We start from the raw sequence: 26,214 nt of genomic DNA on the forward strand, positions 1-26,214 counted from the left end.
TGAGGATAAAAGATACTTCTTTATTAATTAGTTCACTTATGAGCATTTGTAACACACATTTTCAATATCCTAAAACATATCAAAAGGAAGCAGATATGATTTAACATTACACACACAAAGAATTTACAAATGTATGCATTCATAACTGTGAACCATGATAATGAGACATTCAGAAACATTCTTTTTTTAAGTCGCTCTGATACTGACAACTCACAGAGAAAGCAAATATGTTCCACAACACCTCTGCACTTACAATCATGTGGGCTGACCACGCTTTAGCACCATGAGGTCACTAGTATTTTTTTGTCCACCACTGTTATGCAAACTGTGACTTTTTGAACACGTACAATTTTACGTCAACGTGCACTAAAGAAAACGTTCCCAATGTTAATGATATTTAGCCTCCAAAGTTGAAAATATAATAGCAATGATGCCTAGACATTCTACACAATATGGCTGAAACTTAGTCATTGCTTTTTCATACCCTCATTTCATGTTGATGGCAGATGAGATTATTCTAAATGGGGATATTTAAACAGGCTTGCATTCTCCATACCTTCTTACACCTTTTGGTGCTAATCCAGTATTGCTTTATGTAAAACATGTTTCTAAAGATGACTCTGACGCTCCTAAATCTAAGAACACAACCTCCTTAGCACAGTGAATCAATTTAACATACACAGCCTCGTTTTATAGTGGAACAGTTTAAACATTCAGTGGTGGTCAGTTATGGAAGGCCCAGTGAGCATGCTGAGCCATACAGGCATTAGGTGCTTTGCTTATGGAATGACCTAACTAACTTTCTGAAACTCCTTTCCTCCTAACAGCATTGGTCAACATCTCAGAATACACCTGCGGACACACATTTCCTCCTTATTAAAGTGCCATAATAACATGATTGTGGTTTTGAGGAAGTACATATTTCAGAAGAAATAGAAAGACTATATACAACGTCTGGATACAAACTCTAACGCAGCATGTGTGTACATGAAAGCGCATTTCCATCCTATGCTGGAAATAAACATGCAAAAAAAATAGGGATGCGTGATGAAATTAGAATCATATCATATAGGCAAGTAATTGCTTAAAAAATTGGCATGGACAGACGTTTAGATTTGACAGATATTTCAAACCAGTATTTGATGACACATCTGTTGTACTCTGGAAAAGCAAAATGTTCAAGTGATGCTGGGATACTGTGCTAAAATGTCTGTATTTTATTGATTTAGCTGCATTTGTAACCCTACAGAAATACGTTACACTCCTCCATAATGCTAATCCAGGTGGCTGTAGTCCAGATTTCAACATTTCATAAATGTCTACGTATCTGCAGATATGTACACCAAAAATATTGGATATCAACATCAGCCCACAATTCGTATATGAGAGAAAATCTAAAAGTACAAAAAACAAACAAGAAAAAAAAAAACTGTAACAAGGAATCAGATAAACATATTAACAATTAAATACAGCAGAACAGAAAACATTCAGCACATTTTTGCACATTTGACACAACATTCCTAATGTCCTGAACCTCCTCCGCCACTAGAGGGCAGTGATAAGTTTAAGAAGAAACAAGAAACAAAAAACAGAAAAACACAGAGAGAGAGAGAAAAAGAGAGAGAGAGAAAGAAAGACGTGTACTCTGTGCCATTAGCTATGTACGGAAGAAAAGAAATGACTTGAGCCTTGAGCAACTGATGCGTTTGTCACAGATGTCACAGTGGAAACTAATCAAATATTGCCAAACCTATTTGTAGCAGCACAGTTTCATAGTGGGCTGCTTTCGCATACCACGCTTGTCATGTTCTTCCTGCATAATCCCGTTTAACCTGTACATGCAGTCACTAGGCATACATCTCTACAGCTATGCATGACATCTCATACATCCACACAAACAGTTCCAGACGAGTCTGTAGCTGCTTTATGAAAGAGCCATAAATGCTCTTAGTGCTCTTAGCAAGCCAAGTCTCACTGGCGTGGTCCAGACGCATTAGTGCAGGCAGTATGGCCCACCTCTTCAATCTGAAATAACTTCCCCCAGGGACAATGCGAAAGCTGCTGTAAGATGCAGAGGAGCAAGTGAGAGAGACATTCAACTGGTCTCCAAACAGACTGAAGCGGAGAGGTACTGGTGATCTATTAAAAACCCTGCAGTTAGTCAATTAAAAAGTCCTACCTTCAGCTATTACAGAGCACTACTGCACCACGCCGTGAGGGAAGAAAACAGCGCTCAGTTCATACAATCAAAGGTGGTATTGAGTGCTTGTGAGACTCGGATACAATCAGATATAAATCACAGGACTGATTAATACCTCCTAAGCATGTAGTAATTCTTTGTGCAAACATCTAAACCTAATGTAGATTTAAGCTAATTCATCAAACATAACTTCAGTAAATCTTTGGCTAAGACGGATTTCTCTCATTTGAGCTTTCCATACCAGCTTGATACGAGATCCCTCGCCTTCCCCTGCCTGTGAAACTCCTGAGTTGAGAGAGAGTGTAGGAGGAGAAGCAGAGTGTAGATCCACTACAGCTCCACAGCAGTACCCTGGGTTACACAGGAAGAAAGGGCCAATATGCTCCAATCATCTACTATAGGCTTCAACATCCACAACAAGAACAGCCAACAGAGAACTCAGACAGCAGCAACACATTACTTGAAACTCTACACACGTATTGAATGCTCTCCTTTTCACCTTATAAATCACCTTTACAATCGCATGCATGTTTATGGGTGATTACAAGTGCGCCCCACTAAGTAATATGTTGCAAGCATTAAAGATAATGACTCTGATGAAAGGAAACACACACAAAGCTTATCTCAGAAAGCATACACGACCCAACTGCTGAGGTACATCTTCCCTCCCACATGCGACCAAAAGATGTAGCTAATGTGAGTCAAGGGAACTGAAACTGTTGCAGTGGGTTGGGTGTAGCTGAAGAGAGCAGTGAGGCCCAGAATAACATGTTACAGATAAAGGACATATGGGCCACATCACACCTGGGCAACAAACAAGAAGATGGCTATGACAATGGGGGAGGTAGAGACTCTTCCTCTTAATTCTCTCAAACAGCGTTCCCTCTTCATCGTGGACACAGGTCTCTGAATGTTTGATGAAGAGTGTGTGCAGACTTCCCTCCATTCTCTTACACAGTTTATTGCGCAGCCCCCGAGCCCACCCATTCCGACTTCCTTGCACACTCATTTCCATACATGTGAGCCAAGCATATGATTGGTGTTGGGAGCAGATGCCCCTCCCATGGGCTGCCCGTATCCCATTACGTTGTTGGCACCGCAGAAGTTCATGCCTGCCATGTGGTGAGTCATCTGAGGAGAAACACAAATAACCAGTCGTTATAAGGAAGGCGTAATCTCACTACTTCATTAAAGACAGGTGAATTTCACTAACCGCCCATCTTTAAGCAAAGTTTGTTCCATGCATGGTTATTCAAATATATGGACACAAACTTATTTCAGTGTTTGTTCAATTTTGGCTATAAATATCAAAACTGTCAAAAATGGGAATTTCTTTTAGAAATGGGATTTCTTGTAGCATGTTAGCGCTAAGCAAACTTTGGTACACATTACCACAGACAATGCTCACTTTTGTTTAACCAGCCTAAAGTGGTAAGCTATGTCATATTATGAGTATCAATTACCGTGACATACACTGTGCTACAAAAATCTGTCATGTCCCCACGAACAGTGTCATGATACAATATCTGAAAAATAGTCAATGCGACTTGACATCAAAACTGGTAAAAGCAACCTTTATGACATACTGGAATAAGTGTTTATAGATGTTTATGTCAGCAATCATAAAGGGCTTATGTAGGGGTCATGTAACCTTATGAACACTGTCCTACAGAAGTGTTGTATTTATTAGCTCCCAGAAATCATTAAGTCTTCTCTGAAGGCCTAGAAGGTCCTGAGGTCCTCTGGTTTACTTGCTCTGTGTAACTGAATAAGTATGTGAAGGGCAGTAGTTTCGAATGAAATATAAAATAAATAGTGTATTGTCTTACAATTATCAAACATGTTTTTGACTGATCGTGTAACATAGAACATTATAAAAATTTGTCATTGGGATATTCATCTCACAATGCACATATTCAAATAGAAAAAACATTAAAAAGCCCATCCCTAGTACTGCATGTTGGTTTTACCTGTGCAATGTTCCACTGCAGCTGCTGGGCCTGCTGCACAGCATACGGTTGCTGGGGCAGTGCCCCTACACCCCCCATCACGCCGCTCTGCACTCCCATCATGCCCCCCTGCACTCCCGCCATGTAAGGAGTAGGGGCAGCCACTGCTGGCTGTGCCATGATGCCCGGCTGTCCCATCATGTTCACTTGTGGGGCCATCATGGTTCCCATCATGCCTTGCTGAGTGGCCAGAGCCTGGTAATGCCCGTACCCAGCAGCAGGGGCATAGCCCATCGGGGCTGCTCCCATGTACATTCCAGCTGCAGGCAAAATACACACACAAAAGGTACATCTTGAGGCAGCATGTTCCTCAATCCTAGCTCTGGAGTAACACCAACTTTGCATATCTGAGTGCTGTAACCATGTCATGCAAGTACTGTAATTTTTTTTGTAGGAATTTTTGCTGGAAAAAGTAATCGAAGATGAATTCTTAGGCCTGAATTCTTACCATGAGCAGCCATGTTAGTCTGAGGTGTAACGCTGCTGTATAGAGACAAGATGGAGTCTTTGGACATTTTCTTGCTGTTCTCATCACTTTTGGCAGGTGGGTCCAGGAAAAGGCTGAGGTTCTCTGGTACTGATGCTGCTACCCGGCCTTTGGGCATGGAGCTGGAAACAGAGCCCGATGCAGGCTGCAGGAGGACAAAATACTCTTTTATTAGAAATGGAATGACCGATTGGCTATTTATCGTTATCGACAGATTTTCAGCCTAAATATGCAATTTCTCTAACATAGTCAATTCTGAGAGCTGATCAGTGACAGAAAACATATGAGCCATATTTAACCTCAGGCACCAGAATGTAACTACTGCACCAGTAAAGCTGGAACGGGAAATTCAGCCTTGCTTATCTGTTTCACTAATGAATAACGTTATATTACACATTTGGCTCTTTGGCTACTTTGCTGTAAAGTCACTGTGTAAATGTGCAGAGCTGTAATTAATGCAGTTTGTTGTCAAAGCATTGAGGATTTGTTTCTGTTAGTACACTGTACTAGCTTTATGACCTATGGCTTTGGCAGGGACTGAAAATAGAAATAAGATGCACAACTAAAAGTGATCGGATGTCAGCCCTTTTAGCCTTTTCAGTACATTTAAAAAGCCATCCAGGAACCAGGAATTGTTATTTACATGGCAATGCTAGCCTCAGGTGACAGAATGTAACTGCACCATTTAATCTGGATCAGGAAAATTCAAACAAGAAGCTGGTGGAAAAAGATGCTGACTGAAGCTTCATTGAGAGTTGAAAAGCATGAACAGAGATGAGGATGTTGCTCTTTTTCTGCTTGACAGGTGGGTAATATTAACTTATTTTTGCTGTTTTACAGAATCAATAGTTTAGTATTGTTTTGTCTCATTTGCTAATGTTTGTAGTTAACTTCGCAGCAGCAATTGTAGTGACTATGCTAACCCACAACCTAGCTAATGTTAGTTACATTATTTGCTGTTCATTCTAATGTTATATCATGGCATTTTCCCATACAATGTTTGCAAAGGATTTTAATTGCCATGCAGATCTAAAAAAAAGTGTTGTTTGACTTGGCAATGCATGTTCATGAATTTGGGGGTCAGAGCTTCTGAAGGAGCACGGAAGGGAGAGGTTTATTTGCTTTTAAGTTGAGAATTACTTCTGCGCCTTCGAATATGGCTTCCAGCCCCTCCCTCGATTAGCCGATTGTGCTGAAAAACACTGATCGGTCCATCTCTATCTTTTACCACAGTGAAGTCACACTTGTTACCATGTAAGACAATATTAAACTCATTTATCAGGTCAAATTTTGGTTTACCCAAACATTTTTCTCAGAATCTGTACAGATAAGTAAAAGCCTTACTGTGCTCTTGGCAGAGTTTGAGTTGGCAGCAGGCAAGGAACTGAACAGATCCAAAGCAGGGCTCTGCTCAGGACTGGCCTTTCCATTTGCCACAGGCACTGGAGGAGCATCTATGAAAGAAATATCCATTTAGAGTCAAATTGGTGGAGCTAGTTGCCGCCACAGTTGTGATGTTTTTTTGCATAGGATTATATAGCTCTGGTGTTTCACAGACAACTGAATAAAAAAAAAAAACTGTACAGCAAGAATAAATAAACAGATTCATACAGAAGAACATCTACATGGTCAAGACAGAGGCCTGACTGGAATCCAAGTAAAATGATGTGGTTTGATATGATGCAGTCCATTATATAATTAACGCAGAGGAATGGCCCAAAATGCCTTCTAACACAATCACTGGACTGATTAGCAATGTATGATTGAGAATTTCTAATAAAGGAAATTCCACTGGTTATTAAATATGAGGATTGGGCCTATTTTCCATCAATAACCTTGACTTTTTAGACCACTAATTTAATAAAGATGTGATGATAAACAGATAAAATACTGTCTGTTGTTTATTAAATAAGCCTGCCTTTGATTATTATTATGACTTAGATGAAGAACACATCATGTTTTAGAAGCTATTCATCCACAAAACCAGATCATTTTAAAGGGTTCACAAACTTTTTCTTACAACCATAAATACGGGTCAATGTCAAAATCTTACCTAGTCCTAAAAGATCATTTACAGAGTGGGACTGCTTCTTTGGAGTGCTCTTGAACTGCTGAGGCTCCTCCTTCTTCTACAAGACAAGAAGACAGATTAGAGATATATTAGGTCGCTCTAACAGCTCTACTATAATCTTCTTCGAACATTTTAAGTAAGAGAATGTCTGATACATTCTTCAAACTAAACAAACACAACTAACCAGCTTCATCTTCTCAAAAACAACAGGTGCCTCTTTCGTTACTGCCGCACTCTTCTCTTTCTGGAAATTGTTGATGGGTAGATAGACATATTTAATTAATTAATTAACATCTACATAAAACAAGAAACTTTTTTTTAATATAAAGACTGTGGACTCACTCGAAAAGCTTGGATATCAATGCATTTGTCCATATATTTCTTCTTTTCATACTTGTCCCGGATGAATATCTCTGCAGCTCTATACAAAAGTGTTTAAAGAAAACAGTGGCATTGGAATGTTAAGTGTCTGAGTTCATATCATTGATACTATATAAAGGATTAACAGAGAAGGATACTGGTCTGTCTCCGGACGCTGGAAGCACTCAGGTAAAAAGGCCTCATAGAGCCGCCGTGCCTTGGCATTCCCCATTTCCTGCACACACTAAATAGAAACAAAACCATCCAGTAGCATTCATTAGCATATGTCATATTTTGTAAAGAACATGCAAAGAAAGAAACAATACAAACGTCCAAAAGCAGAATCCTATGTTATCTTGCAAAATGCCTCTATGCAAGATACAGCCCTGGTCTGTCTCAGAAAACCTAACACTATAGACTTATTACGTTACATGTCATTTTGCCAAAATAAGGAACTCTGATTCTGAGTTGAATGACATTAAAAAAAAAGTGATAAAAAAAGATGATGTTCCAAAGTAGATGTTTTTTTCCCCATACATGTCATAGGATTATGAGGTTGAAATACAATTAGTGCTACATACATGCTACAAGCAAGCCAACACTCTTAAGTATCAAAAAGACTTGACATTAGAGACGCATCGATCCCAGTTTTTCTCTTCCGATACTGATACCTGAACTCTGAGTATTGGCTGATACAGAGTGTCAATCCAATATCAGTGCATATTTCAAAATATTTATTTCAATTCTGTATACCTAATGTTGTCTAACACAAGGCTCTGACTAGAACAAAAGAGTAATACAAATGAAAATGAATAAAATGAATAGTGCAACAGCAAAATAAACAGTAATTATCATGCCAGTGTAAACTTTTCGGTGCAACAATAAAGTTGTAAAATCTAAAAATTCAAAAATGTGAGTTTACCCCTCACAACTTTAGCTTTACAAGTATTACAAGCTGCTGTGCTACTAGCAGCTGCGTCAAGCGTAAATTACCTCCAAATTACAGAAGTTTGTTATTAGCCAGCATGAGTCATGTTGGCGGTCTTGTTAGCTGACCTTTAAATTGAGTATTTTTATATTGAGGCACCATTATTATTCATTTCATATTTAACCACATTACTCAAATTTAAGTATAATTTTTTTTAGCCTACATGAAATTGATAAAAATGCAGGCGTAAGAATTATGTTTTCGTTCATGAAGCTGATACAGTACATAAACAAATTCCTGCGTGGGGCTTTTGTTCTGATGCACCACAGCTTAGAGGCAAGTTCACACTTGCTATTTATTTATTTCCTTAAACAAAGACATCTGCCTGAAATGTGATCATTAATAATAATTACATATATGAGCTTTCTGTTCTGTTAATAAACACAGAAAATGCTGCTGATGTTTAGCACGTTTTGGAATAACACACTTCAAATAAAGAGCAACCGTGACTAATGCTGCAATCATGTTTGAAAAAAGCGTCATTCCACTCTATGCACCTGACAGCGGCATGAAATCACACAAACATTCCACAAGCCATCAGATTCCTCAACTCCCATGGACCCACACACACATATACATAACAACATGGGACAACTCACTCCCCACTTCTTGCAGTTCCAAATTATGGAACACTGTAAAAATATAGTTACTGCATTTCACTGAAACACTTCATTTGACATGACTGTAGATCTGAATCCTTGCATTTTTGCACATTCTGTCCACAACAATTATCTGACCTTGCATTTTTGCACATTTTATACTTCACTTTAACATTGTTAGATGCTGGAATTTCTGTATCAGCCAAATACTGTATACTGTGCATTGCTGTTCTGGTTGCTACCTCAGTGACTGTTATGCTCATATATGCTAGACTATCTGCTAAGCTGCTAATATGTGATACTATGTTACATCCTCCTTTGCACAGCTCCACATACTCTCAGTACTGTACTGCCTGTGTTCTGTTTTGTATTTATTTGTATTTATCTTTGATATTTATTTATTGTACTGTATGGTCTGCACTGTGTATATTGTATTGTCTCGCACTTGTGTTCCTGTGTTGCACCATCGTCCTGGAGGAATGTTGTTTCATTTCACTGTGTACTTGTATACAGCTGAAATGACAAAGCCTTGACATGGTGACTACGATGCCAGTGAAAATCAATGATTATCAGAGGAGAGCTTTAGCAGTATAGATTGTTTATTTCAGGTGGAAAAAAGGAGGAGGACGATCTGTGCTCTTTTATTTTTGTTGTATAACACCGAGTTTATCAACAATGAGATGTTTGGCATCTAAGGCTCCCCAAAAAAAAATCAACATCCGGTTTATTCCTCTGCTGTGGTCAACGATAAAAGTTGGGAAAACTGAACTCTTAACAAAGTGCTCCGAACACCGCTGCGGTCTGTGGAACGTTGTTGCTAGCAGTGGCAGAATTTTCTATTGCGGTTCTGTTGCCGTCGTCCGTCTACAGCAAACGTGAATGCAATATCAGAGAAGGTATCGAATGTGTATCGGACATGTCTGGCTGATATCCTATTCGTTTAATAAGGTGACTATTGGTGCATCACTACTTGACATCCCATGAAAGCAGAGCTGCTACTACTACTACACTTGAAGAACGTTATATAACAGCATTTACTCAAATTGTAGGCTCCTACTGTCAAAGTCATTTAACTACCACATTTGACAGAGCTTTCTGGTTTGCACTGGGTGTTCTGTTGAGGTTGCCAGTCTTATAATATCAATTCAATGCACAGGAGTTTTAGCTTTCATGTAACAATATTCATATTTCGACCCTGTAATTCAGAGGATTCAGTGACAACGTACACCTCTTCACAAGGTATTTCCTTGGTCTGCCTGCCAAAATCTAACACTATAGACCTGAGCTGGTACATCGTTTTGCACAAATAAGGAATTCTGGGTCTAAAGTTACGTTCACACTGCTGGGAAAAGTGACCCATATCTGATCATCTTTATACATGGCACAGTTTTGTTTTTCTGTTTCAATTCTGATTTTGGCCTCATTAATCCGAGGTGCTGAATCGTGACCACTTTCTGAACAGACAGGTACAGACAACTTACTGCAATGTCACAGAAATGCCTGTTATTATGGATTAGAAGAAGTAGATTCAAAGGAGCTTCACAACAACTAGATGCAATTCCTTTATTAGAATATGTTTTGTCCACTGTACACTTTCCCCCGACTGTCACAAATACCCATATACAGTCTAAGTCTAGCACACTGGCTCTGGATACCTGAATTTGCTCCTGGGTCCACTGGTCCAGGTTGACAGACTTGACACGTGATATGTGTACACCAAGATTCCGGTGTATTCCTGCACATCGGATACAGATGAAGATTCCCAAATTCCAAGACGCCCATCTTGGACCTGATGAAAGATAAGAAGCAAGAAGAAGAAGATAAGAGAAAAATAAAATTATCTGTTTTATTTATGCTGGATGACTCAAACTCAAGACTATTTATTGGCTCAAAAAAGAAGCATGATTAACCAGGGCAAAGTATATTGTCACTGTCTAAAGAAAAACATGCATCTCCTTTTTTTCTGATTTTCACTTTTCTACATTATTCGAGCATGGCAGATGTCCTTTACATTGTGGGAAATTTTCATGATGAATGGACTAACAAAAATGCTCCAAAACTACTTCGAATAAAATCCCTTTAAATTAACTTACACTGAAAGTAAAGAATGTTTTTGCCCTCTTCTGTAAAGTTACTATTTTGGAGATGCTTATTTTTCTTTGGACAGCAATGATATTCATAGACAGGAAGGCAGGAGTGTGTCACGCTTTCTACCATACACACCGAGGCAAATATAGAAATTATGGAGAACAGTGAGTGAGTGAGAATGAATGTCACGATTTTGCTAAAGTCTGGCTCTTCTTCCTCTCTCACTCGATCCACATGACACAGCGAACTGAGTGACTCTTCACAGGCTTGTGGGAGGACCACTGCGCTCCACTCTATCCTCAGCCCCAGAGTGAGCCGTGACTCAGACTGAGCTGTGGGTTTGTGTGGGGCTTACACAGTGCATCTGTCTACCGAGGGGGCGCTGGGAACGCCAGCTGCTCGAGGGAAGAATAATGATCACTTTCTCTTTTCCTTATTTGCCCCTAAAACAAATTATGTAACTGTCCTGTTCCAGGACATGAGGAGGCTTCAAAGAGAATGCTGGAGCTCGTCTCTCTCTGAGTGGGATTTGCGAAGCTCCTCAGCCCTGGCAGCAGAGCAGTGATAGTGGCCATTAGGTGGCAGCACTAGGTAACTCTTTATTTCGTTGAAGGGAACACAATGCACCAGTGTTCTGTCTTATGATAGGTGATGTCACATTTTCTTGAGTGTTGTGGCAACATTATTGTTTGTTGGTCTTTGTGTAAGGAGAGACATTAAGCACACTGGGCCAGTATAACAAGAGTAGTGCTTAAACAGATGTAACAGATTTGCTCCTTTTCTTTCATGTCTGCCAAAGTAGACAAATAAACACACATATAGATATATATAGATGTAAGCAGACAAATGCACACACACACACACACACACACACACACACACACACACACTTATATCTATTTATATGCTGTAAAACACTAAGAATCAAAATTATAATAAAGAATGCCATTTTTGAAAACCAGTGGCCAAATCATGCTGATTAAATAGCTGCTCAATTTTGTGACAAGAAATTACTATAAATAAATACAGTTTATTATATTATTATAATAACAATTTGCTATATTTTCCATACCGTTACCTCTTTCTCCCAGAATACCTTAAAACTGTAAAACCACGCATCTGCATTTTGTTGTCAAGTTTATAACACTTGAATCTACACCGTACAAGTTATTTCTGAATAAAAATTTAGATACATTACAAGTGACTCCAAACTTTTGAATGGTAGTGTATATCCAGTCATATGCAAAAGTTCGAAAACTTCTGATCAAAATACATGTTTTGTAGATTTTATAAGTGAAAAGAAGCACTTAAATATGGCATTTGTTTGCAAAATGTAGTGCACAATTTCAATTTATTGGCTAAGGTTAACACAGTGGAAAAAAATAAAACAAAATATATTATAACTTTTATAGAGGATTTTATGTTTTATTTCCCCCCCAATGTTAAATTCAGCAAATAAACAGTAACTCTGCTTAGTAACGGCCTGACTGCTCATCTTAAAGATAATGACAATCCGTGGATGAAAAGCATTCATACAGTATCTCTGTGGAGCTCTATGTTGAAAAGTTAAATGATCCAGTCTCTGCATTCAACATGAAAAACAAACTCTCCTAAACACAATGATGGTCTTCAGGTATGCCTCGTTTAAAATGTTCTTATCAGTCCACAGTAAGCTCAACCAAGCAGCTTAAGCCCAATAACAATCAGTTACAATTCTGTGCTTGTATAGTGACCATGGTCAGCTTAACTACTAAGTGGAAGAATTCAACAAAGTCTCTTTGGCTGTGAACATTATTAGCTCTTTCCTGCATTGCTCAGATCAAGCTGTTAATGTGACAGGGCAGAGAACAATGATAGAGGGATATCCCCACAGGGACACAGACTGCTGGCAAGGTCCAACCCAGAGAGAGCTCTCCCTCCTCCTATCCCATTTCTATCTCTCTGACCCTTGCTTGTGGCCCAGGGTAATCAGCTTGTAGGGCATTACTGAAGGCTATTGGCTGGAAGATGGTGACATGCGAGGCAGTGTTAGTGAGAGCGTGTGTCTCTGTGTGTTTATTTGTTGGAGGAAGGCAGAGATTGCCAGGAAAGAGATGTTGGACAGAACATGTGAGCCTGTGATCAACTCCCACGTGGAGTCCAGCAGGTTTTAGGCTGACTCACGGATCAGCAGAAGCATCACACAGCACTCAGGAACACTGGCATGAGATGCAACACACCATGCTTGTTATCAGCATGTGGACTGTATTAGAGAGCACCAGCAAGAAATTAAACTCAGCAACCCAACACATTTCAGAACATACATTCTTTCACTTTAATCACTGAAAGGGAACTCCGAGCTTAGAACGTCCAATACAGCAACCAGAAATGGTATTAGGGCAGCTACTGATGATGATTTTGATAATCAACCAATCTCTTAATTACTGCTTTGATTAGTCATATGTTTTTATATTTATTAAGAGTGTAACGATTTTTTTTCAGGGCTGTTACAGATACAAATTATTAGTAAACAAAGAGGCCGATAACTGTTATCAGTTAAATTTAAGTTATAAATTCAAGTTTCTAGTGTGAAAATTTACAGGAATTCCTACACAAATAACATTTAATAAACATAATCCTTAATCAAATACCAACACATTTGAACATTTAAAAAAAATGGAGCTCCCAGAAAGTATAAACTAGGGGTGGGAATCTTTAGGCACCTCACGATTAGATTCTGAGGGCTGCGATGTGATTATAAAACGATTATCAATGCATCTTGACGCATCTTTTTTTTCTATACAGGATTTCTATTTTCTCACTGTGTGAGGACTTGGTACTTTTGAAGCTAATTATTTGTAATTATCCATTAAGAATTCACTTCCAATATCTTTTATTAATAGAACAAATGGAAGTGAAGTGACAAGTGAACTGGAACGCTCTCATTCACTGCTCTGGTTTGGAGCACATGAGACACTGCTGCCACTCGTCTGCGATAAAATGCGCTGTTACGGTGAAATAAGATCCAGTGGTAATGGATGTCCACACAGCACGTTACTGCCATCCTACCCGTTTTCTTTAGTGATTTTATAACTTTGGTTTTGGTCTCATTGTAGAAGCTGGAGAATGAGAAGCACCTTTAGCCTTGTAAAACAGTCAAATGTTGAGAGACATTTTACAAGAAACTTCTACTTTCGAAGAAAAGTTTTCTGGCGGAGATGGGAGGAAAGCAGCTAAAGCTTATATTAGCTTATTATAGATGCACCTTTCTGAAACATAATCAAGCCAAACTACAGACATGTTTATTTCAATCATGGATGCATTAGAAACATGTCCTGCTGATGAAATCCCTCATAAATAAAAACATGCTGTATTAACGCGTGGGAACAAGATACTAATGTGTGGCCACGACTTCGTAAGGCATGGGAACGAGATCATGCCTCATGAAGCTGTGGTCAAGGGTTAATTATCTCATTTCCACACCTTACTAAGTCGTGGCCATGCATGGCCACTCATTATTTTTATTTATATGGGATGTCACCAGCAGGGCTCCGTAGATGTGCATTCATCACATAAAAGCCCACTTACTGGCAGTGAAAGAAGTTAAAATGCCAATTCCAATAACTGGATCTGATAATCAGCCGGGCCAATAATTGGACAACTCCGAATATTAATGCTATAAGTCATAATTAAGCCTTTGAACATCTTGTTCTGCCATTATAAAGACTGTAGGAATTTCTATGCACTTGAAACAAAACTACAAAAACAGAAATCACCTTTAGAGATGCACACTTACAAGTCAACCTTCTAAAACGGTTCTCTATCAAAGCTATTTTAAAAGTATCATAAACTCATAGGTTTTCCACAGTCTTTCTTAGTAATGATTTTCAGAGGTTTAGGAAACTATGAGCATATATTAATATAGATGACAGATAACTGTGCTCTTTGTTGTATGTGCTACTTTCTCTATAGCTGGTCATGCCCCTGGTCTGTGCAAGCTTTACAAGACTCCCTGCTATACACCACTTCCCACAGGTGCAGCTTGTGTCTTGCAAATGTTTTCCCTCCTTCAATGAAGTTACACAGCAAACTGGTCAAAAACCCACTGCCAACATTTTTTTTGTTGTCGATGTTATCAATGTCATTAATAAGTTGTTGCAACTCTACAGCAGGTTGTGGCGCTGCTGCAACAGCGGCGTTCAAATAATACTGAAAGACAATCTTTAACAGTCATGGTGATGTACTGAGAATTATATGGGAACATAGAGAAATCTTTTTTGGCACTTTCCACACAATGCAGTTGATTTGAGCAATCTAGTGAGCGACTTCCTCTTTTTGCCCTGGTGAAGGTGGTTTATGGTCTGTGGAAATTCTGAGGCAATTCACTGCAACAGCCAGAAGTCATAATATTGCAGCACTGAAAACTGTATGGTCGTTCACTGATGCTCAGAAACTGCTGATATGCTGCCAGTAGGACTTCCGCAAACGCTAATTCAGCACCAAGGTGCTATAAACCCACAGGATCAAACAAGAGGATGAAACAGAAGAAAGAACAATGGATATATGGTTTCCTATTTTATTTAACCGTTAAATTAATCAGGCACGACATTAAGAACTTATTCTTATTTAAAATGGCTGCCTTAATAAATAAAAGTAGAGACAGGAAAATGGAAGTAAGCTGACCAGGATGGACTTTAGTTGTTGTTCTTCATTCACCTGCTGTGATTCAGAGAGACAATGTGTGCTGAACAAACAGTGACCCTCACAAACACACACACTACTGTTTAAACAGCCTAAGCCCTGTTTCCAAGTGATGGATACACACACAAAAAAGACTCACACATTTCATTGCTGTTGTAACAAAACCTTCTATTTCAGAAATGGAAACTTTACAGAAAAAAGAAAAACAATAATGTGTGTTAAGGTAACAAGATTTTATTTCAAGTTATTGGACCTTTTCTGTTGGTACCTTCATCTGGAATTTTTAGATGGTGACAAAAAAACAAAAAAAAATCAGGGAGGAAAAAAAAAAAGTTAACAACTCACTTTGGCTACGTTCACATTACCATGTTGAAGTGGTACAAATCTGACTTTTTGCCCTAATGTGACTCAGATCTGATGTTTTCAGGGCTGTGTGGACAAATCTGATCTTTCCAAATCTGACCTGAGCCACTATCATATGTGGTCCTAGATTGGATACGCATCCGATTCATGGCCGTGCGACCTTAATGTGACGCTCAGATCGGAATTCATGTGCTTTTTTTCACTGCGCGTGCGCCATCATTCAGCGTTACCATGGCAGCAGCCCGAACAGAAGTTAAAGCCTGTAAACGGTGGAAAAGAAACATATCTCACCCTTTTCACCTTCGTCTCGCTCTAATAATGAACAGATGAGAGCTGATCAGAGTTAATTATCTTCTCAGCGAAGGCTCGTTCTGACTGTTAGTTTGTTTGCTAATTATACACGATGCACGTGATTCACTCACGTGATGTTACTGAGTAGAATGTGCGCATGCAGGTCATTTCAGGACACCGGTTCATTCACATTAATGAAACTGATTTGAATCACTTACCTAAACAAGTGTGGACCACCATGTCAGACAGATTAGATTTGAGCAAAAAATCGGATTTGAGTAATGAGGCTTGTAATGTGAACGTAGCCTTTGTAACAGTAGGAACGAGTCTGTATTTTTAAATATTGGAGTAGTCATGAAAGTTTAACAATCAAATAACTGCTAATAGTAAATTAGAATGTTTTACATGCAAAGTAACTTCCGCCTAACGTTATACCTTCTCATACTGAAGAACAATGAGATGTCCACGAGAACTCTAAAATTCACTATAGACAGGCATAGTTTATCTGTTTAGTCTACTAAAGCAGAAACTCTACTGCAGCCATGAACAGGCTGCCACGAGGCATGTCACAATTATCACATAACCGCTTGATCACAGTTATTGGAGACGACTGCAGTTCATTTCCACAGTCATTAGACCTAAATATATTGTTGCCACAAACAGAATGTAAATTGGGTTTAAATTGGAAACACTTTCTCTGACAAGTCATTTAACTTGGTTATATCACGTTTAGAGAACAGCACTTGGTAATGATTGTTTGACAACATATGGTTCTACACAACTGTAGACATTTGTGAGTGTGTTGTGCTGTACATGTTAGTACAACAAAGTATTCCCTGCAAAGCAAAGACAGTTTGGAAGCAAGATTGCTAATAATAAGCCTATTTGGCCACAGCTGTAGCACAGGAAGCGATGCAGAAAAGTGACAAGGAACAACAAGCGCAAGCTCATTTAACACTCTACTTGTGTAGATTTAATGCAAAGAAACTTTCAACAATATCTAGTGCACTTATCAGGTTTGGTATCAGCTAACTAGCTCTTCACAGACTTACTGTTTTCTAGCTACAAGGTACAAAGAAAATAGAGACTTGGCTTGTAGTGTTAGCTGAGATGAAAGCAAAAATTAGCACTTATCTGCTCATCTAGAAGACTTCTGGTGCTTTTCTCTGTGTAAATTTCAAGCTATGTCTCACCTACTATGGATCTGTCATCTGGGTTTAATGACAGTTAATGAGAGATGCTGTGCCTCATCGATCTGGGTTAATGTCTTACGAATGTGAATATCACATTTGATTGAAACACCCATTTTTATTACAAAGTTTTTACAAAATGTGTCAATATGGTCCAAGAGTCCAGATCCCACAAGGCTTTCGAAACTCGCCTCCACAGGATCAAACCATGAGCACGCACACACACCTGCTTGAAATACGCATTAACCTATTTCCCACCAGGCTCAACAGGTCAGCACATGCACAGCCATGAGAGTAATAATCCCAGCGGCCCTGCAATCTAGACAAGAGAGAGCAAAGGAGTCATGAACTGCAGACCCAGTTTCTCTAACTGGGCTGAGGGATCCTCATACTTCACTTGATATTCTGCCAACCGTTTGCTTTGCTTGGTTTTCTCTGTGCCAAAGGGGTTCTCCGATCTAGAAATAACCAGAGGACAGAAAATGACCCAGAACAAAAGCAGCATGCATCCTGACTAGCAGATGGCCTTCATGGTTTATTCAGAATAAAACACAGTTAAGGAAGTGCCTAAATTATGTAAACATATGCTGGCTATTTACCATCAAGCGTGAGCCTGTGAGGAGGGCAGCGTATGGATTTGTCCTGCAGCCAGAGCTAAGCCAGTGATCAGACTGTGCTCTCCATGACGCTAATCTGCAAAGCTGCTATGACACCTGGACACCACTACCGGTCATATCTTTGTTATAAACATCTCTTCAGCAGTGGCAGAGCTATGGTCTTGCCCACTGCACACGTCCACTGTATTCTTGTCAGTACAGAACTGTAATGATCATTAACATTAGCTCTGTTAGCCTTTTCAGCAAAAACTATGCAAATTTTTAACAAATACTAGTTAAATATTCCAACAATAAACATTTTTTGTATTATGCCATTCATGCATTAAACTCCACAACCTAGCACAGCCTGCACCAACACAAAAAACTGGACGGTAGCCAAGTAAGTACATGACTTTTTAATTTGTCTGTCATACAAATACAAACGTTGGCTGGCTGTGCACTAAATTATACAGTAGGTTTAATGTAGAAACCATCACTTATAAAAAGTGATGCATCAAAACCATTGTTTTCAGACCGAGTGCATGTTTTTAAGTACTTGCCAATACCGATTCCAATACCATACTGAGTAACCTGCTTAAAATTAAGGAGTTGTCAGTGGGGGTGGGCGATATTGCAAAAATACTATATCTTAGTGCTTCAAGACATTTTCATGACACACATCACAATAATTAGTTTTTCTAGATTTCATAAGTTGTAGCAGACAAAACAGAATCTGTAGTTCCACATCGAAAATACTATAATAAAAATACATCTACAACTACAATGATTTTTATTCAGTGTTTTACAAACTGCACTGCACTAATTCCAATTAAACAAGCCTAATTATGCTCACTTTGTAATAAAATGTAGTCAGTGTTGTTTATGTACTAACAATATCCACGATATATACCATAATTGATGACAACAATGATGATATACTCAAATTGTCCACTCCTAATTGGTAGCGTAAATGAGCGCAATGTACATTAGAGTTATATTGTTTAAAATTAGGTGATATAAAAGAAGTGCATTACTTAGCTATGCTATATTAGTTACCGTGTATCGAGCAGCATTGCATTGGAGAAGAGTGGGTTTTGTTCCACATGAGAAAAGCTTTTCTGTACCGCTGTAAGTAAAATACATTTCATAGTTTTGATCCTGTGCTCCTCATCTATACCCTTCAACAACAGGCTCTGTAGCACAGTGACAGCAGGAGTCACATCCAAGGCTAATCTGAGGAGCTGGAAACGGAGCTGGAAACGGTTACAAAGCCATTGCTAAACGCTCAGGGACTCCAGCGAACCATAGTGAGAGCCATTATCCACAAATGAAGAAAACAAAGGCTCGTCTCGCAATTCTTTCGTCCCCCCCCCCAAAAAAAAACATCTAGATGACCCCCAAGACTTTGGAGAACATTCTGTGGACTAATTAGTCAAAAGTGAACTTTTTGGAAGACATGGGTCCTGTTACATCTGCGTTCCACCATAAGAACATCATAACAACAGTCAAACATGGTGGTGGTAGTGTGATGGGCTGGGGCTGCTTTGCTTCTGCAGGACCGGGATGACTTGTCATAACTGATGGAATCATAAATTCTGCTCTCTATCAGAAAATCCTGAAGGAGAATGTCCACCCGTAAGTTTGTTCATGAAAGTTCAAGTGTGGTTGGGCAAGTCCACCTCTGATTATTTTAAAGCCTATGAATATTACAGGAGGATATAGGAGCCTGTTAGTCAGTTTGCTATTTGCCAAGCAAGCAAGATTTTAGCATAATGCATGTTTAGTATGGTTTCAGGCCTTTTACTCCATATACAAGCTGTAAGAAATGTTTTCCTTTGTCCCTGTCTGATCCCACCTTGACCTCTCTCTATCTGGTTGTCCTCCATCGGAGCTCCAGGAGTGTGCAAGAAGCAAAGACACGCACACACGTGCATCAAAGTTCCGAGACACACTCGTTTATTTTGGAACGGAAGGGCTTTTTCATACACTTAGAAGCAGACATGGCTGGCAGTTCGTCAGTACAGAGATAAACAAAATTTCTAAAAACAATATTCAAATGAGGTGTGAAAGAAACAGGAAACCACGACTGAACAAGACGTGGCTGCCAAGAAATGTATTTGCAGGTCAAGATGTTCTCTCCTGACACAGACATATGATGATTAATCTAATGAACTTGGTGTGCCTGTAGAACAGCTTTGCACAAAAAAGGTTTTCCTTTTAAGAAAATCCACTTCCTTCCACAAGTTGTTTGACTACAGTCCATTCTCTGCTCTTCTACACTGCATATTCAGTCAAAAGCTAATTTAAAATGATAAATTAATACTCTATTTATTCCATTTTACTCCAAACTACATGTCTTATTTGAATACTCAATTAGGCAGACACACATTAAAAGGAGTCTGGATAACTATGCCCATCCCTACACTGCACAGACCTGCATTTAAATTGCTCCTTGAGGAAGACAGAGAAGGGGCAGCAGCACTGTCCACTCCTCATCCTCATTACACCCTCCACTCATTCCTCAGCCTGCAGGGTGATATCTCCATGACAACCATGGAACAAGAGAATGCAAATGAGCATCCATGCTGAGGTGTACTAGCAGGAAAGGTCAACTGCAAACCACTTCCTTTTTCCTCATGTCTGTTTCACTTCCATTGTTTGAATGCACACGCATTGCCTCAACGCTGAGAATCAGTGAAAACGGGAAGAGCAAAAGAACAGCAGCAGCACTTTAAAAAAAGGCTGAGACAGGAAAAGCTCAGCTGAACACAACTTCCCTCTCATAAATTTGACTATGTACGCCTACACACATCAACAGAGCCAGGGCACCAAGCTTATTCTGAATGGTAGGATATTACTACTGAAGATTTAGTAGAGCTACTTTAGTCGGACTCTGTGCGTAGTCCTCGGTTAGACATATAGATGTTAAGTACACTTAATAAAGGCGATTAACAAGCTGAATGACACATCAACTCACTACAAAGCCGATGATTGAAAAAAATATCAGTCCAATGTTGATCATTTCATTTCGAATTTGACCAATAACACTAACCCTGGCAACACAATGCAACCCAAAGGATGATGCATAGGACAATTTCCTTCCTCCATACAGGCTATGCACTTTCCACAGCATCCCTGGTATTAAAAAAGCATGGTGTAAAAAGAGGAAGAAATGAATGGCATCTCACCTTGCAGCATAACACCTCGCAGTATGACTTGCTAATCAGGTTCAAGGGCGGGTGATGCTATAGTAACACTGCCAAAGCAGAGGCGCAAAGACGTAATACTACTGCAAAGCTTCTTTCACAAAAACACAGAAAAGCGATATATTTCAAGTGCATTCAAATAGGCCTAGTTAGGCTGAACCCTGTCTGAGGTCAACCCCTGATGTCTAGATGCCTGCAGATTGCCTAATACCACTGGATTTGGCACCACAAACTGATTTACAGATTCAAACATAGGCTTTGCAGTCACCATTCATATTTATTGTAGTTCTTGTAGTTGTAGCTTCTATTATACCTATGTAGGAAACTGAAGTCTGAGTTTTGCATTGAAATGATCAGTCTAATCCGTCTCTGACGATGTGCAATGCAATCGTTTTTCCTCTGATCTTTTGAATAGGACTAGGTCCCAACTTGATGGCACAGGATCACACAGAGTCTCAACCACAGGCATGTGATTTGCAAATATGTAGCGTCAATTCACATTTGTTCTCATTCTGATCTGCTTGGCTTCTGGGCCTGATTATACTTCTAAAATACAAGCCACACATCTGTCTGTTTGTGCACATTAGGGCTGCACAACTTTGTTTCTATCATTTTTCTTTGCTTTAACACAGAACTGGTAATTAGTAAGTACTGACACACAATGTAATCATTTGACCACTTGTATTACACTGGTTTTGCATTACATTTATTGAATTTTTTTACTGAACCTCTCATATTTCTTTCATAACTCCACAGTGAGTAAATTAAATATGAAATGAACAGATTATCGCATAATCAGATTATAACTGTTTAAAAGAGTTGCCCTGGCAGGTTTTGAAAAGGAGCCTACAGCAGCAGACTTGTTTACTTCCATCATCTGATCAATCACAGTCTTACTGACATATCAGAATTACTATAATTTTAAACAGCAGGAGTAGACAGACTTGCACTGACCAATAGAGCCAAGAAGCCATTTAATCCTGTGGCCAAAATTAAGATTCTGCAGCCAGAATAGTTAGGTTTGTTCAGGATATATTAACTTTTTTCACTTAGAAAATCAACAAAACATGGAATTTGTGTAACGTTTGCATATTAATGTACATTATATTTATGAGGACATATGTCAGTAACAAAAAAACAGTTAAGTGTTGCTTTGAAAAGCAAATATTTGTCAAAAACTTTACAGTAAATCGCCACTGTGGTGACTACGATGGTCCCTCCAGCTAAGCTGGTCTTCCCGACATCATTTAGCTTATTCAATGATAGCATCTTGGTGTAGCACCAGCATATGTAATACCTTATTTTATTAAAGCATTTATTTCATATTGATATCAGTCAATGGAAAAGTATCAGTGGTGCCAGGTGGACCAACTTAGAGGGTAGGACTACCATAGTCACCAGACTGCCATTTTAGCTACTGTGGTGATTACAGTTAAAGAGTTGCAACAAAATCAGAACTGTCTGATTAGTTCTATGTCCAACTAAATAAGTCTGTTAAAAGTGAAAAGGAATGCTAAAAATCTCAGACCTCAAAGGCTGAAAATCTCAAACCGCAAAGGTGGAAAATCTCAAACCTCAAAGGTGGAAAATCTCAAACCTCAAAGGCGGAAAATCTCAAACCTCAAAGGCGGAAAATCTCAAACCTCAAAGGCGGAAAATCTCAAACCTCAAAGGCGGAAAATCTAAAATCTCAAAGGCTAGTGGCCACTGCATTTTAGTGACCAAATGTGAAATGCTGTGGTCAGGGGCACTGGGTGATAGATACTGTCTACCCTTGGGAAACGAGATGATTGTTCTTGTCACTGTTACTGTTGCATTCATTTAACAATCTTAGATTCCCTTGATTAATGTTCTGTGATTGTTTTATGCAATTAACTATCCGTATTAGAAATTACACTGAATTCCAATGCCATTACAGAAGTTAGGACGTCTGAAACGTGTTGAGACTCGACATGGAACAACCCTATTGTTTTCCCAACTGCAGTTGGTTTGCATAGCTGTGCTGGTACTTGGCACTCTCTCCTAAAGGCCCGCGGTCATTGTGCACATGGCCCAAGGACTGCTGAGGACACGAGGAGCGTACACTGAGTGTCCCAAACTTAAGTGAGCACATGGCCTGTCATGCCCCCATGCCAACAGAGGACTTTACTCAGCCTACCAAACAGGGAGCTGAGCTAGCAGTTTGACAGGATCTGAATGTTAAGAAAAGTTTGCCAAGTTATAGCTGAAACTAGTACACTGAAACAGTATTGTTTGTGTTCAAACTGACACCAAGAGTTTGGTTCAGTCAATAGCATTTACACAAAAAAAAGTCACATTATTGTGGTCCTTGTTCTCAGAGGTGCTTTTTCATGTCATGTATTGTGCAACAGACTGTGCAGTCGAGTTTTAGTTTTGCTTTTCTCTCTAGAGCTTACTTCCATAAAACACCACAAGTACTATGACAACACTGCTCATCTGAAGTAAACAGGATGTGGGTTGTGAAAGGATGTCTCAAAGAAGTTACACCATTGATTCTACACTCTTTCTTCTGAAATCAAGATAATTAATAGAGAGTTTGTCCCATTATTGCAGCAGTAACAACCTCTGCTCTTCTGGGAAATCTCTATCCTAGATGTTGTAACATTGCTGCGGGGGCCTGATTGCATAATTCAACCACAAGAGTGTTAGTGAGCTCAGGTACTGACGATGGATGATTAGTTCTGGATTACGTCACTTCAACTCACCCCAGAGGTACTGGATGGGGCTCTGTTTCTCCAGAAAACGCAGCTGCTCCACAGCCCAGTGCCACAGGGCTTTATACCCCTCAAGCCATCGCCTGGTACTGGGCATGATGACTTTAGGCTCATATGCGGCTGCTCCAGAGGCCCATTCTACAGACAATGCTTTCCAGTGGAGAGCTGGAGGGTTGTGTTTGTGTAACTGAATGCAATATGGCAATGGGTGCACCTTAAAGTAGCTACAGTCATTAATTAGAAAAAGTGCCAGGATACTTTTGGACATACATCGCACCTACAAACTGCACAAGAGTGAATTCACAAATGTTACAAACTGGGTTCTGCCTATCTTAGCTGGTTCTGATTATCTTAGCCTGTCCTTCCACTCAATTAGTACAAATTCACATATGGTCCTAGTTGGGATCTGACTGTCTTAGCCTATTAGGCATATTAGACGCAGCTGTTTCTGCAGTCGAAAAAAGCTTAGCTCAAGTAAAGCATTCAAAAAAAAACTTTCGTGCTTGCAGAGATTTTATTGATTATGCACTGGATCTATTTCCCTCAGCTGGCTGGTCATCCAAAGATGAGCAAAGCACCTGCATGGGAAACGATGCAGCAGCGTTTCTGCCTTCATGCATCACATCCCTTCAACAATATCTGTCCAGTTCATCCTGTAATTTACCTAGGAAGGCCTATATTTTACCCATATTTCACATATATAGTTTAATATCCACATATGCATTTGCTTATAGGGAAACTAGCCCATTCAGACCACTGTGCTCGGTTTTATTTGGCTGCCGGGGTTGTAGGACCAGCTTTCACTCACCTTTGGCTCGGCAATCAGCACAGAACTTGTTCTCCTCCAAGGCGAGCAGGGACGTGAGGACAGCCTGATAGCGGTCAACGTCTTTCACAGATTTGCCCGTCATTCTCAATCCAGCCGAATTACTTCTCCTCTCCTCAAATCCTACGGAAACTCCTCTCTCTTTGGTATCAGTCGCAGCTCTTCGTGTGGGAAAGAGAGAAAGTCCAGTTTCTCAGGCGCTGTCAGCGTAAACACAGCTGATTCTGTTGGTTGGTTGGGGGAGATTTCCAAATTAGCTGCGAGCGGCTAGCAAAGTAATGCAGCAGAACGGAGGAAAAACCGTTATGTGGACTTTGTTAGTTAGCTTTAGCAGACGAGAGGCTCCCAAACAAGCGACACTGTAAATATCAAGAGGACATTATTCGGCGTTAAAGTGGCCGTTCCTTGCGTTTCACCCTAACGCTGTTACTTCACACCGCCGAAATACAAACGCCTCACCGCGGCTCTCTCTCTCTCACTCTCACCAACCAACGGCGCTGCTGCCGTCTTCCTGTTTCCGCTGGCAGCCACAGCACAGCAGCCTTTCAGTTTTCAGCGTTATTTTTCGCCGCTATGCGCTTCTCCCGAATTACTCTGAAAATGTAATAAGACCCCCAGCTTATGACAGAACACATATGATTCACAGAGGTAGCTAAATGACTGGTTCAAGACGTTTTGTGTACAATGTGTTTCCAAAATTGGAGAAATTGGGCCATCTGCTGGAGAGACTGTGCAGTGCAGAGAACCATGGCAACCCTGGAGAACAACGTACCGTGAGGGGTTTTGTTAAAACGGTTTACATTTCTAAACGCTTCATGACAACTTTCATTTCATGTGATGCTTTTTTTTCATTGTTATTATTACTTCTTGAATCTAGCTCGGTTATGTTCCCAACTTTTCAGCAATGAGATGTGCCAATGCGAATATTTGTCGCAAAATACTACAACACCCATGATGCATTGCGCCCAGAGCTGGCGTTTTACCTGTTGAACTCTATGGCTCAAATTATTTATGAAAATATTATTTTATTATGTTAAAACATTATATATTATTATATTAAACTAAAAATAATAACTTTATGAAAATGTTTAAAAATGAACCTCAAACACCACAAGAGCGCTTTCGTGCGAACAGTGGTCGATATTTGACATGGGTGAAAAAAGGAGACTGGGCCTCATTCACCAACCGATCTTAAGAAGTAATTTCTTCTTACGCAGGTTTTACGAAGCAGTGCTTTCCTATTTGGAATTTGTTCACACACAAAGGTGCAAACAATTCTGTGGTTTAAGAACACGTCATGAATCTGACGTAGACTTTTTCTTAGGATTTTTCTCAAGAGGCAATTTAAGAACAAACTTAGGAAGGTATTGGTAAATGAGGCCCGATAAAATTACACCTTTTCTCGAAGACTTACTGAATTAAAAAGGGACGTATGAAGTAAAAAAATGTACTTGAGGGAAAGTTAAAAAACGACATTTAAACATACAAAGGTATTTAAAAGTCAAAGCTAAACGTTTTAACAAAC

At 39.5% G+C, this 26,214-nt stretch overlaps 1 protein-coding gene across 1 annotated transcript; it reads right to left on the reverse strand.

Annotated features, from left to right (window-relative positions):
• Positions 1 to 25,340, reverse strand: smap2 (small ArfGAP2). The gene is made up of 10 exons (XM_036566247.1): positions 24,672 to 25,340; positions 10,370 to 10,503; positions 7,286 to 7,371; positions 7,110 to 7,188; positions 6,952 to 7,011; positions 6,750 to 6,825; positions 6,041 to 6,150; positions 4,658 to 4,841; positions 4,171 to 4,469; positions 1 to 3,331 (listed from the first exon to the last, which is right to left on the reverse strand). The coding sequence occupies exons 1-10, from the start codon at positions 24,772 to 24,774 to the stop codon at positions 3,206 to 3,208; spliced, it is 1,257 nt and encodes a 418-aa protein (XP_036422140.1). The 5' UTR covers positions 24,775 to 25,340; the 3' UTR covers positions 1 to 3,205.
• Between the last annotated feature and the right edge of the window lie 874 nt (positions 25,341 to 26,214).

The sequence above is a fragment of the Colossoma macropomum genome, unplaced genomic scaffold (genome assembly GCF_904425465.1).
Source record: "Colossoma macropomum unplaced genomic scaffold, Colossoma_macropomum, whole genome shotgun sequence".
Lineage (NCBI taxonomy): Eukaryota > Metazoa > Chordata > Actinopteri > Characiformes > Serrasalmidae > Colossoma > Colossoma macropomum.